The 14,805-nt window shown below is 35.2% G+C and overlaps 1 protein-coding gene and 1 non-coding gene across 5 annotated transcripts; both read right to left on the bottom strand.

Moving 5' to 3' along the window:
- Positions 1 to 621: 621 nt before the first annotated feature.
- Positions 622 to 11,795, bottom strand: LOC118921493 (protein NipSnap homolog 3A-like). Of its 4 annotated transcripts, XM_036903276.2 has the most exons (7): positions 11,173 to 11,787; positions 8,970 to 8,999; positions 8,161 to 8,371; positions 6,287 to 6,445; positions 4,625 to 4,774; positions 1,484 to 1,570; positions 622 to 1,392 (listed from the first exon to the last, which is right to left on the bottom strand). In XM_036903276.2, the coding sequence occupies exons 1-7, from the start codon at positions 11,230 to 11,232 to the stop codon at positions 1,316 to 1,318; spliced, it is 774 nt and encodes a 257-aa protein (XP_036759171.1). In that variant the 5' UTR covers positions 11,233 to 11,787; the 3' UTR covers positions 622 to 1,315. The 4 variants fall into 4 exon arrangements, with proteins under 4 accessions (XP_036759171.1, XP_057354881.1, XP_036759172.1 ...); XM_057498898.1 differs by lacking the exon at positions 4,625 to 4,774 and having other exon boundaries at positions 11,173 to 11,795; XM_036903277.2 differs by lacking the exon at positions 8,970 to 8,999 and having other exon boundaries at positions 11,173 to 11,780.
- LOC118921533 (U1 spliceosomal RNA) lies at positions 9,803 to 9,965 on the bottom strand. The gene has a single exon (XR_005028371.1). It is a non-coding gene; the product is annotated as a U1 spliceosomal RNA (small nuclear RNA).
- Positions 11,796 to 14,805: the final 3,010 nt, after the last annotated feature.

Genomic DNA, 14,805 nt, shown 5'->3' with positions numbered 1-14,805 from the left:
ATAAAATTCTACAGAGACTTTTGCTTTGAAGGGAAGCAGAAGACATGATAATAGCTGGATTACAAAACTTTCATTTGGATTATTGTCTTAATAGTATAGGCTGCATCTGAGTAACATCTCACCTGTACTTACTGATTTTTTTTGTTTTTTAGTCCTTTGACATGTCTTCTATAAGGAGCCTTACACTCTGTACTTTGTTTTCCAAATTTCCCTTAGACAGCTAATTCATAATTTACTGGTATATATTCACAATATGTTTTAGAAACATAAAATAATTTCGCTGTAAATAAAGACTATCAAGGGAGCTTGGAAGTACCAAACCTAGTTTAAGAAGGCAGAGGCACTCAACTAAAATGGAAATTCAAGGTGCTTCAAGGAAAACCCTAGCATATCTGTGGTGGTACTCAATAACCTTTCCTTCTCAGATCATTATGTTATTTTCTTGGTATTATTTATCATTAATGTTGGTAAATTATTACTGCCATGACCCTACAGCAACTACAGTAAAAGCTCTAGAGAAGATAACATAAAAACAAAATGCAAATTAAAAAAACCCAGAACAGGTATGTAGGCTTTTATTAGGTCAAGTATTTCCATAACAAAGACCTCTTTAAAACAAACTGAGGTTCCACATATCTTTATTAGTATTCCAAAATGAAAATTCATTCATTATAAATGAACACGTTTCAGCATCTAAAACAAGTCTTCTGAAGTATTTTTAACACTGAGACCTAATTACATTATTTTCCAAGTTAGAGTGACCAATAATTACTGTGAAAACTATTATTAATACAGATGACACAGGTGATACCACACTTCCCCAAGGTAATGAAATTATTTGATTTTATATTATGAATCACATTTAATATCACAAAATAAACTATTGGGAAAATTTATTTTTAATCTCATAAAAAGCAGACATGATGAAAAGACAGACATTGTATATAAATAATTTAAAAATACTGTCAGGCACAGAAATGTAAAACCATCTTTTGAACATAAGAAAATGCTATAAAGCAAAGGGTTGTTAAAATAGAGAATAAGAGATAATCTTTCTGAAAGAAAGAAAATATGAAGTAGTGGCCAATTATTTCTAAAGTATAATCAATACTGTAATGCCATGAAGAAAATGAACAGAACTATTTCCTAAGGTAGTAGTGATAAAGGACAGAGGTGGCCTTAAAAATGCAGAGATGTGGTGAATTAACTTACCATGTTCTTCAAATAAAAGTGAGAATCTCTTGGGAGAATTTAAGTGCCATGAGCAGACACATCTCATGACAGTTAATGAAATACTTTGTATTTCAGTGGAAAACTATTTCAATGGCGAAAATGAAGTAGGAATCAGAAGCATATTCTGCTGAGACACGAGGTAACTGACACTTTCCCGAACTGGAAAAAACATTTCATACGAAGGCATATAAGGTTTTTGACTAAGTCAAATTTGTTCTCATAATAATTTGTGCTTAGTGAAATAGCTTACCAGCTGCCACGACTCTGGGATCCTCATGGGACTGATGTCTCCCAGCTGCACGACTCTCTGCACTCTCATTCCACCAAAGAACGTGGACTGAAGAAATAAACCAGAAATAGAGTCTAAAAACTATGGCATTACTACAAATAAGAAACACAAAAAAATTAATCAGAAACATGAAATCTTACTGTTTAAATCAAAATAGTGACTATCAAAAAGGTTCAAGTAATAAGTATGTTGATACGATTTCAGAGGGCTCAGAGATTTGGCAGAGAAATTTATAATCAAACTGGTTTTTCAGATGAAGAAACAAAAGTCTGGAGAGAGGAAGTAAAGTAACAAAGTTAAGGACACAATCTGGACTAGACCTAGGTTTCCTGACTTCCTACTGCATTTTATTTTAAAAATAGCAAGATTATAAAAAAATTGCATTTACTACTAAAAAACTGGAAAGAAGAAAAAAAGTAGCATAATACTCTTAACCATCCAAAGAAAACCTCTGTTAATATTTAGTGTATTTCCTTTAAGAAAATATGAGTAATTCAAATTAGGGTCTATATATTTGAAAAAATCAACAATGTGTATTTTCTATGGCAGTAACAATTTTTAATGGCTATGTGAATTCCTTCTTATAGATCAAAAAACTTTTTATTACAATTCTTCATTGTTGACTATATTCAAAGTACTGCAGTACCCTACAAAATACTGAAATATTCTTGTACTTAAGTCATTAAAAATTTTTTTGTAACTACAATGTTACACATGTTAGCTGTCCAGATTTTAGAAAATACAGGTAAATAAAAAGAGAAAGCAGGAATCATTTCTAACCCTACCACCTTGAAATAAGCACTTTTTTATGTTGGTGTATCTTTTCTACATCTATGTATATGTGTATGTATTTTTATATGTTTACGTACTTATATTTATACAGCATATGTTTATGCTTATATAAAATACGTGATGTATATGTATTATAAGTATACTATATACATAGGGTCATACAACCTTCTTTCCAATATTTCCTTATTGTAAACAATACTGACATAGCTTTCCTTATTGTAAACAATCCTGACATAAGCTATATATAGATATATAAATATAACAATCCAGACAAAATAACTACTACTAATATTTATTGGCTGCTTTCTATGTACCAGGCCTGATTCTAAGTATTTTGCATATATTAACTCACATAGTCTTCACAATAATCTTAGGTTATTAATATTATCATTTTATCAATAAGTAATGTAAGGCACAGTAAGGTTATGGAATTCACTCCAAGTAACAAAGTTAGTAAGTGGTGAAGCTGAGATTCAAATCCAGGCAGTCTGGATCTGATTATTTCCTCAATATAAACTCTTAAAATTCAAATAGAGAACCAAAGAGTATCTTATATATACTTGCAGATGTATACAGTAAGTACATATATATATGTACCATCCTCCAGAAATTTGTACTGATTTACACTCAGCATTTTACCATTTTCGTCTTCTGCTAAGAATTAATTTATGACTAAAAAGTGTACACACAAATTTTCAGTTGTTTTTAATAAAAGTTATATGTGTCCATTATAAAAAGTTAAAAGACTTAATAAACATTAACTTCATCATTCAAATGACCAATGTATATTTGACATCATGTCAAATTTCCTTGTTGTATAACTGAACACAACTATGCACCCATGTATATTTACTAGAATAATGGCAAAAATAATTTAAAAATTAAGGGTTTTTAGTTATATTGCCGAATCTGGGGGGGAGGTGGAGGAGATTAAGTCAGTATGAAACACACTCAGTATATGAATACTTATTAACCTAATACCATAGCTATATAGGTGAAAAATGGTAGCTCATTATTGTCTTAACCTGCATCTTCTAATGTACTTAGTAGTTATATGTACATTTTTACCTTTGCATAAATTTATCTTTTTCTTTTTTCTTTTGTTCATGGTATTTTGGGGCATGCAGATTGAAGCCTTTTTAGAATTAAATCATCAGGTTTTTTTCTTCATTGTTTCTTTTGCTTTTTACTTAGATACATAGTTCTCATCCATATTGTTAAATAAATCTGTATTTTACTTTAGTAATTCTATGACTTTTTTCTACTGAAATTTATAATCTATTCTAATTTTAGCATATGTGTGAGGCAGACATCTAATAATTTTTCTCTTCATATATTTTTCAACTTGAAAATACCTTTTTCCTTATATTCTAACTATTTTCTTAGGATATATTACTAGTAATTATATTTTTGGGAAAAGATCAGAAGCTCAGCTTTGAATATATTGGGTTTGTTACATCCATATGTCCACTGGATGTTCAAATAAGTAAGTTGAGTAGGCAAATGGATATAATGAGTCTTTCAATTATTTTTTAGCTGTTCTTAGGCATTTGACCTTCCAGATGAACACTACATACATTTTTTAGAGTTTGCCACAAAAAACTATCTAAAATTCTGACTGCAATAAACTTAAATTTAAAAGTGAAAAGCCACAAGTTATTATTATTATTATTCATGCATATGTATTATTTCTAGCATATATCAATATATAAAGTAACATTTTGGTATTCGTATTCTTAATGTCATTCGTGTGTGGTGTGTGTGTGTGTGTGTGTGTGTGTGTGTGTGAATGATGTGTGTGTGTGTGTGTGTGTGTGTGTGTGAATGATGTAAGAATACAAAGACCAAAATGTTAATAGTATTTAATCTCTAAGTAGTGGGAAATGTTTTTCCCCCTCTTTGGGCATGTCCTAGTATTTAGCATTTGTAAAAATATGCTTTACTTTTTCATTCAGAGACAATCTCTCTATCCTAAGTAATATTATTTTAAAAAATCAAAAGTATATTTAGAGGGGGAAAAGAAAAGATGGAAGAACAGAGTTATTTAAACTTTGGAGTTTTTAAGTTTTTAAATGTTAATCATTTTGCTGTATCATGGAAAACAGCAATTCAGCATTTGCAAAAGGTGTTAACATTCTAAATAAGATGTAAAACAGATTTTTTCAACCCTTAAAAGTACAAAAAAACTAAAAAATTGGCAACAAAAATTAAAATATATGCCATAATGAAAAAGAGAGACAAATAGTTCCAAGGAACTTAGTAGATCACCAATGTACTTTGCGGTTTTCTAGAAGAAATGAACAACTGTACCTCTGTTGAGTGCTCCATATTCTGTGTGGAAAACTCCAATTAGCTTTGAGTAGCCTAGATCAACATGGGCATTAATTGCCCTTTTAAATGCGTTACCCCACAGAGGTGGCCCACCAGGTTTCATCTCAAAAATAACCAGTTCGTATACTCCTGGTGTAGGAAGAAAAATAATTATTTTACAAAAGATATTCAAGAAATGTATAAGCAGGTTAGTCTAGTTCCAGTGGAAGGCTAAACTATATATACAGATTTGGAAGATCATACATATATGCATGTTTATACAGATATATTTATGGATTCTTCGCATTATTTTCTTTGTTTTTATGTTTAGAAAGTCCTTGTCCATATTAAAGGGTCAAGTTGTAAAGCTTACCAAGGCTTCAGAGGGTGTTAACATTCTAAATAAATGAGACGGAAAACCAAGGACAAAGAAAAAGGAAGATATGTTAAACTATTATCTGAAATATTTTTAATCTACAAAATTTGTCAATAAAACTTATGAAAATTTGTAATAGGATTAGGATTTTTGAGCTGACTTGACACTTTAAGGTGAGGAATGAATAAAAAAAGAATTTTCTGATCTCCTATATTTTCATCCTTTGCAATTTTGAAGAACTACTTTTTTGTTTGTGTAATTTCCCTCAATAGGATTCCACTTCTAACAGAAACAGCAAGCAAACAACAGACCCAAAGTGATTTCTGAGTATTTGAGGGAGGGAAAAAAAAAAAAACTAAACAACTGAAGGAGATGATTTTATTGTTCCTAAATACCAGATAAACACTTGAAAAGTATTTTATCTTCTCATCAGAAGTATGGTGCAAGTAGAAAGAACAGGGTACAAGTAGATTTGATAAGTAGAAGGAGAAAAAGTACAAAGTTCCTAAAGAACTATGAACACAAAGGAAAAGAACCAAGATTTGGCACTGCCTTAGAACCACCGAGTTCCTTTACATAGTGCCAGAAGGCTGACGTGGGTAAGGATCCGAGTAAGTCTTTTCAAGTCTCTTCTAATCTAATACACGGTAAAAAATTAGGATTATGGAGGAAAGAAAATTTAAATTAGTTTATGCTTTTTAAAAATCTTACTTTTGTTTAAAACTAAGTTGAGGTAAATATTTCCTTGAGTCAGCAAAAGACAATGAAATCAGCAAAAAAGGTAACTCTTCAGTAATTATTTTCAAACTTGAAATAAGAAAAAGGAAAAGTTCAACTAGAATAATACAGCTTAACATTTAACAGTTTATTCATTCATTCCCCCAAAACAACCAGTCTTACAAGCAAAGCTATACTTAAAATGTTTTAAAGGTAACTAATTTGTGTAAAAAATTACTAAACTATAGGATTTCATATGGTATCTTTTACCTAATGGTACATTTTTTTTCTTTGCTCCAAATCTCCAACTTCTCATCCTTTACTTCCCATGTCAACTTTTTATATTTATACCACAAGCTTAAGAGCTTTTCCAAATTGGAAAATATTTAACACTTACTGTTTTAAAAAGCAAAGAGCTCATATTCAATCTTATCTCTATAATCACAATCTATTCCTATATAAAACAGGGGATTATTATTTTTTTTCCTATGCAACGTTAGTTTTTATAGCTTAAATTCTTTAGTATTTTCTACATCAAAATTCAAAGTGACTAAGAGGAAAAGACTTACCTTCTTTCAGAGGCTTCTCTAATTTGCACCATGGCACCAGATAAGTAATCTCATTCTGATGTTCATCTATGAGAGGCAAATTTGGAATGAGAAATTGTTCTTGCCATTCCTTATCTTTGGCCAAGGCTTTCCGAACTTCAGCTCGATGAGCAAAATTATCTATGGGAAGAAAATGAGTAAGAAAAATAAAAAATTTTCAACTTAAAATCACCTGTACTTTTTCTGGGTTTCATTCAATGCATCAAGTGTTCACTGGGGCCACAAGGATACTGTGTGTTCTATCACTGGATATCCCGACATAAATAGATGTGACATGTGTCCCCAAGTTTCTCATGATTTGAAAGGAGACTAGAAATGTAAACAACTGAGTGTAATGTCATGGAGTGGGCTTTATAGGCTGTACCACTTAGTAAGCCTTTGTGTGATTTAGGTAGGTTACTGAATCTTTCTGTGCCTGTTTTTTACTCTGCAGAATGGGAATAATGATAGAGGATCTATCTCCAGGGTTGTTATGAGGATTAAATGAATTCGTATATGAGAGGAGCTTAATGTTTGGAACCTAGTTCATTCTCAATTTCTCAATACTAGTTAATGATTCTTATTAGTTGAGTTGTGGCACCTAAATTACATTGCCAATTCAGAGAAAGACTACTTTTTCTTCAGTGGTGGTGGTGTTGGATGGTCAGGTCAAGGCATACCCTGAATTAAATTTAACAAATTAAATTAAGATATACTTTCTTAGGCTCTTCTTTGAACAGTTTCCAAAGAAATAATACTGATTCTCTTACTTATTGTCATTCATTCTCTTTATTCAGTACTTATTTCTCTTCTGTTTGCTACTTAAACAGCTTTTATATATATTTACTGACATATGGGTCTAATACTGTATTTACTATTATGGCCTCACTGAGACTAATGGTAAGAGTTCTCTGTGATTTATGCTGGAAATAAATCACAGAGCTTGTAGCTTAAGTGAGTTCTATCAGGACCTCACTAGTAATTTTTTTAGTAATGATCCAAATGGTGGGACAGTAAAACAAACTGTGTTGTAATGGGGTTTGTTCTACTACAAGAGGGGAAAACTGAATGGCCATGCTAAGTAATACTTTTCATATTAAAGTACTTAATGATTATTAACTTGGGATACTCATGACCAAACACTAAATGAAATTATTAAAAGTTCTTTGGATATCATTAAGTCCTGATGTGCACTTCAGAAAAATTAAGAGACTGGAATAACATTCTATGTTATAAGAATTCCTATAACCTGTGTCAATATGGGGAGAACTCTGATTGCCCTTAACTTTCCTACAGCAGCTTAATGAATGGCAATTCACTGAAACCCTGGGGTTTACAAATGAAACAAAAATGGTTCTCTAAACATAACAAACTGTTAAATCTCAGAGTTGGGTGAGACCTAGAAGTTACCATTCCATTAACTTCTGCATCCTTAAGTTCCTACATGTTTGAATTATTTCTGCTAAAATCCTGATACCCACCCATAGCTTCTCCCTTCCTTTATGATCTTAGTTCACTTGGGCTTTTGCAATCACTGCTTTAAATTTTTCATAAATCATCTTTATAATAAACCATTCTATAATTTTTCTGAGAATTAATGTCTAGTTTATAATTTATGATTTGAAAAGTGAGATGCCACATTTTCCATTTATGATAACTTAAGGATTTGGGCAAAGGATTGTTAGAGGTATACCACTGGGAGTAGTAATTAGCAAATTTGTTTTTATGTTGTTGTTATCCTTTTTAAAAGTTTAATTTGACCTGTGTCTGTTTATAGTCATACAGATATAAGAGATGTCAGGTAACATTTATAGAATGAAAATCTCTGTTGAACACTTAAGCTGGAAATATCATACCATACTTCCAAATATGAAACACTTTGTTGATTCTGCCTCCAAATTCTGTCTTCCAGAATCCAATCAATTCAGAATGAGCTGTCCGAATATGTATGTTTTTCTTAATGTTTTCCAGAAACTCATTCATCTTTGGAGGTTTAAAGCAATAAGTACGAAATTCGTAGAATGTTCCATCGTATTGTCTGGGGCCAGTAGCAAAAGATGAACACACCTGAAGAAAGATAAGACAAATTTAAATATTCTGGGAAGGCAGGGTTTATAATATTGTTATAGCTAAATCTGCACCTGGGAACATGGGACACTCAGTAGGCTCACTGTCCACATTTGGACCTCTGTTGAAATCTCTCAACAGACATTTGTTTAGAGAGATGTCAGTAAAGATAACTACTCTTAAATGTGTTGAACATATAGCTATTATTTCCTAGCAGGGGTCCACTTTTAGCCACCTTTTCATGAAAAGTTGATCATAAGAAGGCATAGGGTCTTAATGAGAGTCCTTTACCCATGAACTACAGTTAGGTTTCTAATAAATTTGCAAATGTTTTGCCACATTTAGCCAATACTCTATCTTAGTCAATACTATACATGCTATAGTTATGGATTTAAATGAACTTTATAAAATATGCAGGTACTTTCACAGGCATGATGGAAATATGTTTACTAGCAGAAAACTCTTCTTCAGTTGTTTTTTTTAATGGAAATTGCTATACAGGTGAAGGTATTTCCCAAATTTAATGAAGTAGATCACTGGTAAAAGCTGGGACTGGAATGTAACCAATGCTAAAGGAAGCTATAAACTATCCAATTACCTTATAACATGGAGGTAAACTGTAGGAATGCTGTAAAGAAAAAAATCAGGGTCAAAGGTCAGAATCATCTGAATCATTACTAGGTTTAATTATAGATAAAATGTGATAAGGGCATTTAATCCATCCATTTATACCACACAGATGGAAATATACCATAAGAACCATTAGTTATTTTTGTATTAGTCATATGTTCACTATATATATTTTTGTCCTAATTTAATCTCCTCAAATCTGAGTGAATTTAGCTAGGTAGGAAATGCCTAGCCAGAGATGTTCTCTATTTGTACATGTGTGTGTGTATACATGTTTATACACAGGTGCATACACACACTCAGATAGCATCTGTATTTACAAATCTTACTGTAGCTTTTGTTATGTGCCAATTTCCTGAAGCTAATTAGTTACCTATTAAAAGATTTGGTACAAAGCAAGCTATGGACAAATGTGGTGTTTATACTGATTACATGGCATGTTAAATGAAACCAGTAGGCTTCTCCCTCTGACATATTTTTGGTTACAACAGACAATTTGCATGTAATACTATAATTATCTACTTAAGCTAATTTCATTCATGTCCCTATTATTACATTCCTATTGTCCAAGTGACTAAGCTTACTTGGAAAACAGGTAGTTTCACCAAAAACAACGGCAGCTACTCCTACTTTGGTGGACATACTTTTTATACTTTTTGTGTCATTTTAACCAAATTCTAATAAAAGAATGTTATGTAAAGAAACAACACCCTAGTATTATAGTTTTAAAAGTATTATAAGTAGAACACATCAGAAAATGGGTCAGTGGGGTATTTGTCACAATCGCTTTTTTTTTTTTTACAGGGGAAAGCGTGAACGCAGTCCCCTCTACCACAAATTATGCAGTTGAGTTTCCCACATTTGGGGAAATAGCAGGGGTCAGCACATCCGGAGTGCAGGGGATAAGCCTCGCCCTGGGGAAACTACCTTCGTGATCATGTTATCTCCTCTGCCAGGTATGTCTGTCACAATTGCTTTTTAAGTTGATTTGAAGGGAATTTGTATTTGGAAACATGTGGTTAAAAGCACATATCTGTATTATCTTTCACTGGAGAAACAGTCGAGGATAGACCCAGAAAAAGGGTAAGCAGCAGTAAGGTAAAGTGTGTTATATATATACTTGCAGAGGTGATTTTTGTTACAGGCCAGAAAATAAAATCATGCTGGGGGAGGAATCATGAGTGCTTCAGACTGCCTTCATCTCTCAGTGAGGGCTCATTTTTGGCAGCAATGACTCCCAATTCACTTATAAGAAAACAAATGGTCGACATTTGATAAAGTCAATGTTCAGATGAAAGTTGCAAGGAATAATTATCGGCCCTATCGCAGTGGAGAGATCAGGATAAAGACTGTTTAGCTAATCTTTGGTGAATAGACCATTAATGCCTCTTAAATTTGCACCAGAAACGAAATCTCTATAACAGGGTAATCCCCTTCCTATCCTACCCGCCGAGAAAGGAAAAAAAAACAAACACCAAAAGGTAAAAATCTCAGGTTAGATTCACAGAATAGGCCAATTCCTGACATTCAGTGCTGAATCGCAAAAATCCGTTTTGTTCGTTTCTAAAGTATGATTAAACGAGGTTGCTATCATTCTGTGCGCTACGAGGTTCCTGACCCTGTCCGGCCTGGGCACCGGCGGCACGAGACGGCGGGCAGCTGGGCAGGTGCTCCACCACCCGCCCCCTAGGGCTCTTCTCCAAGGTTCTCTGCAATACGCTCGGAAGTTGTGTATTACATTGCACAGGGGGAGGCCGGTTCTTTTGCCGACTGCTGGCTGACCATTTTCATCTTCCACTTTCAGTCTAGAAGGAGCAAGTGGCTTGTCCAAGCACAAACCAAAAGTGGCGGCCTGACCAGCGCCGACCGCGGACCGCAACGCCGCGTGCACAACGGTGGCAGGCGGCAAAAACGCAGCAGGCGGAGCTTCAAGGCCACGCGGCAACTGGGCCAGAAAAGGGCGGCCGGCGAGCTGGCGGGGAGGCGACGCTGGCAGGCGGGTCTAAGCCCCTCGTGCCCACGCGCGTCCGGGGCTCCGGGACTCGCTCAGTAACAAGGAATTGGGGGAATCCCGCAAGCCTCGTGGGCGCACGCGCAGCACTCGCAGGTCTGGGTGCGCCGCGCGCTCCCAGCAGACGCCCGCTCCGCCCCTTCCCCACGGCGGGCAGTACCTGAGGCGTCGGCGTCCGCGCGGCTAGACTTCTGGTCAACGTGTTTCGCAGGGCGAGCATGGCGCGGCTTGGAGCGCTGAGAAGGGCAGCCAGCCGGTATTCTTTCTTAGATCCTTCTCTTAATGGCTTCCCGGCTGGACTGCTGGCGGACGCAGGCTCGGGGCGGGACTCGGCGGAGGCCCGGAGCCAGGCGCGTTTGGCATCATCCCCGACCGTTCAGTCCCCGCGTGTGGCCCTGAACGTTCTTAGTCTGCACGTCAGAGGTCACGTTAGGAGCAGCTGGATGCTGAGATGTGCCCGTGTTGCCCTTCTGAGCCCGTCACGTCATCTCCAGGCGCAGTTGCGTGCAGTTCCACATGTTTGTGCGGAGAAAGCGAGCGTATAGGGCCCTCGAGAGAGAAGCAAGTGTCGGTGCGTGCGTCTGTAACGCTTCACGCTGCAAATCGTGGAGGTTGCTGCCTAGTTAAGTTTTATTCGGAGTGGCGTCCACACAGCTGAAGAACGGGGAGCCTTCACTCTCCTGCTCTAAATGCCTCCTCCCTCCCCATCGCCGCCCACCGTGACCCTGTAAGGCTCCCGATAATGATTTAGACTATTTCCCAGGAGCTCAGAGGAATAGGGGCACCGACTAGATACGAAAACGTCTAATTGAAACATACGTAGCTTGAAGTCAAATAGTTTCGTAAGCCTTAAAAGCAAAACAGCAGACTTTAACCCTGAATGCTGGGTTCCACTGCGGCGGGATCAGCCAATACACCCGGAGACAGTGTGGAGAAGAGAGAGCTCTATTCAGCAAGCCGGCAGGTTGGAAGCTGGGAGGACTGCTGTCCTGAAGACCCATCTTAAGTCAGGCTTGATTTCAAGCTCTTTCTATGCTAGGGAAAGAGGGTTTGGGAGGTGCAGGAGGGTGACAGGTAACTTCGTACATCCGGACATCAGAGGGTGAACACCTCTGCCAGCAAAGGTTGGGTCCTGACACTCCTGATAGAACAGTTATTTTGTCTTCCCTCTCAAGTTGTAAGCAAAATTATTAAGCCTTTGTGCAAAGCTGCAGTTTTTAAAATAAATCTAAAAGTGGTCCAAAAGACAGGTAGTGCAAAGCTAGAAACATCAATCAAAAGAAACTGGATTATTAAAACTAAAGTAGCAAATGTGGTACAGAATAACTGGTTGTTTAAATTGGGTGGATAGAGATGGCATATAAGAGGTGACATAAAGTATATGTACAAAAGTGTATTTATTATATCTGTACACTCTAAAGAGAATAATAACATGAACACCTGTGCCCTTTCCACCAAGTTTAGGAAATAAAATACTGTCAGCATCTCAGAAACTCAGGACATGTTCCTTTCTGGTTACATTCTCCTCCCTTCAGCACCATCCCTAACCTCAATCAAATAATTGTGATCCCAGATTTTGTGTTAAATCATTACTTTTCTTGAAATTTACATTTTTATATAATGCTATACCATACATTGTTTTGATTTGCTTATTTTAGAAATTCTTTACGTGGTATCTAAATTTTATTCTTTTGTCACATAATTCTTAGCTTTAACTTTAGGCTTTTGAAAATCACATATGTTAATGCAATCATAATAGTTAATTTCTTTGCTGGATACTTAATTTTTTTGTCCATTTTACTATTATAGTCAGAGATATTTGATTTTCTTTGTAGATGTCTCCTGATACCAATGGAAAAATTTCTCCAAGACAGGCACTCCAAACCTTTTTCGTGTCATAAAACTCTTTGGAAATCTGTAGACTCCAGATGTTTTAAGATGTGTACCAAATGAATAGGGTTGCAAGATAAATTAAAAAGAAACAAATACAAAGCAAACAAGTTGACTAGAATTATCAACGTAAATCTGTTACTATATATATTATAGACGTGAAGGCTGTTAAGAGAGTAGATCTCAAAAGTTCTCCCAGAGTATACATACACATAAAGGTAACTGTGAGGTGCTGGGTTTGTTAACCTTATTGTAATCATTTCACTATATAGCAAATCATCATGTACACCTTAAATTTGTACAATGGTGCATGTCAATTATATTTTTAAAAGCTGGAAAAAAAGATGAAAGCAAAATCTTTAAAGAGAAATAGACATGATTCTTTGTTATGGTACTAAATGACAAAATCTGGTGGATATATGATACCACAATTTTATATTAGTGAAAGCATAAAAGAAATTTTGATCTAACAGGTTATGTATTTTGACAATGTCTATTATATTTATTGGTCATAAAGTCTCCCGTCTTGCTAATAATACTGTGATTTATTGCCTACCTTCATAATCAAAGGAAATGCTTATTTTCAGTTAGAATTTGGTGACATTAAAGATGTAACTTTTTCCCATCCAGTTACCAGATCTTTTATCCATAGCCCCCTTGGGGATCTGTGTACTTGAGGTTAAGAACCACTACTCCAGAGTGCATACCTGGTAGTCGAATTGCTGGGTCATAAGATATGTATGTATACATTTTTACTAAATAGTGCCAATTTGTTTTATGAATTTATGCCTTAATAGCAGTGTATTAAAAACAAGCTTTTCTGACCAATTTTTAATTATTGCCCATCTGGTTTGATGAGTGGGAAGATGCATTTTTATACCTCACATAACAGACATTGTTAAAGGGTGAAGAATTAATTATATGAGGTGGGCAAAGGCAACAATCCAGTTGATGGTAGTCCTACTTGATCTGGTCCAACGGCCAGGCTCATGCAGATCTGAAGAAGGAAGCAGGGGAGGTGGATCCAGTGCTGGCTCAGCTGAGAAGGAGGGCAATGGCTCTGCATGTAAATTCCGGATGCTTGTATTTTGGTGACATCCCTGTGTGAGTACTTTCTCAGTACTATATTGGGCGACCACTAGGTGATGCTATAGACTAGTTTTTCTTAATTAGATCTCAAATAGTGGGTGCTATTTTTATTATTATTTTTGAGTTCCTGAAATTTAAGCTATAGGTATTTAGAGTGAAATTAGCTTACTATTTTTTTTATCATAAGGAATTATGTACGGGAGAGAAAAACTGCAGTAAAGATAAGTTACTATCCTTTTATGAGTTACTTTATTATTAATATAAATAAGCAGTAATAGCATACCAGTTTTAAAAATGTTCCTGAACAAGTATCCTACTCATATCAGTGAATATTTATTAAGCACCTTTTGCATATTGAGCATTGAATTGAATGCTATGGGGAAGGAAAAAACACTGGATACCTGTTAAGCTTGTCAACTTGTCTTGATACTTCTGTATAAGCCTTTTTGCTGCTATTTTTCTTAGGATAAGGAACAGAAAAGATTGGCGAGAACCTCAATGTAAAATATAGTACAAATTTATTTAATGTCTATTAATAAAATAGTTTTTATTACTAAAACACATAAAGCTATGAGTTTATATCCATTATATCCCATTTTAGATGTCCTGTAGAAATTGGATTTATGTTTTGCATTCACAAGTGAATTCTAGTGATGATGACATTTTAAAACCTTTCATTAATACAGGAAGTTATTTCCCCAAATAGGCATTACAAATCTATTGTTTTGGATAATCCTTGTGCCTTAAAAACTAGAGTTGGAGAGAAATACTAAGGGCAAGATATTTTTGGATCTTTAGCTACTTGTTTTACCTT

The sequence above is a fragment of the Manis pentadactyla genome, chromosome 3 (assembly GCF_030020395.1).
Source record: "Manis pentadactyla isolate mManPen7 chromosome 3, mManPen7.hap1, whole genome shotgun sequence".
Classification (NCBI taxonomy): domain Eukaryota; kingdom Metazoa; phylum Chordata; class Mammalia; order Pholidota; family Manidae; genus Manis; species Manis pentadactyla.
The sequence above is the reverse complement of the archived record's forward strand: the minus strand, read 5'-3'. Positions and strand labels throughout refer to the sequence as shown.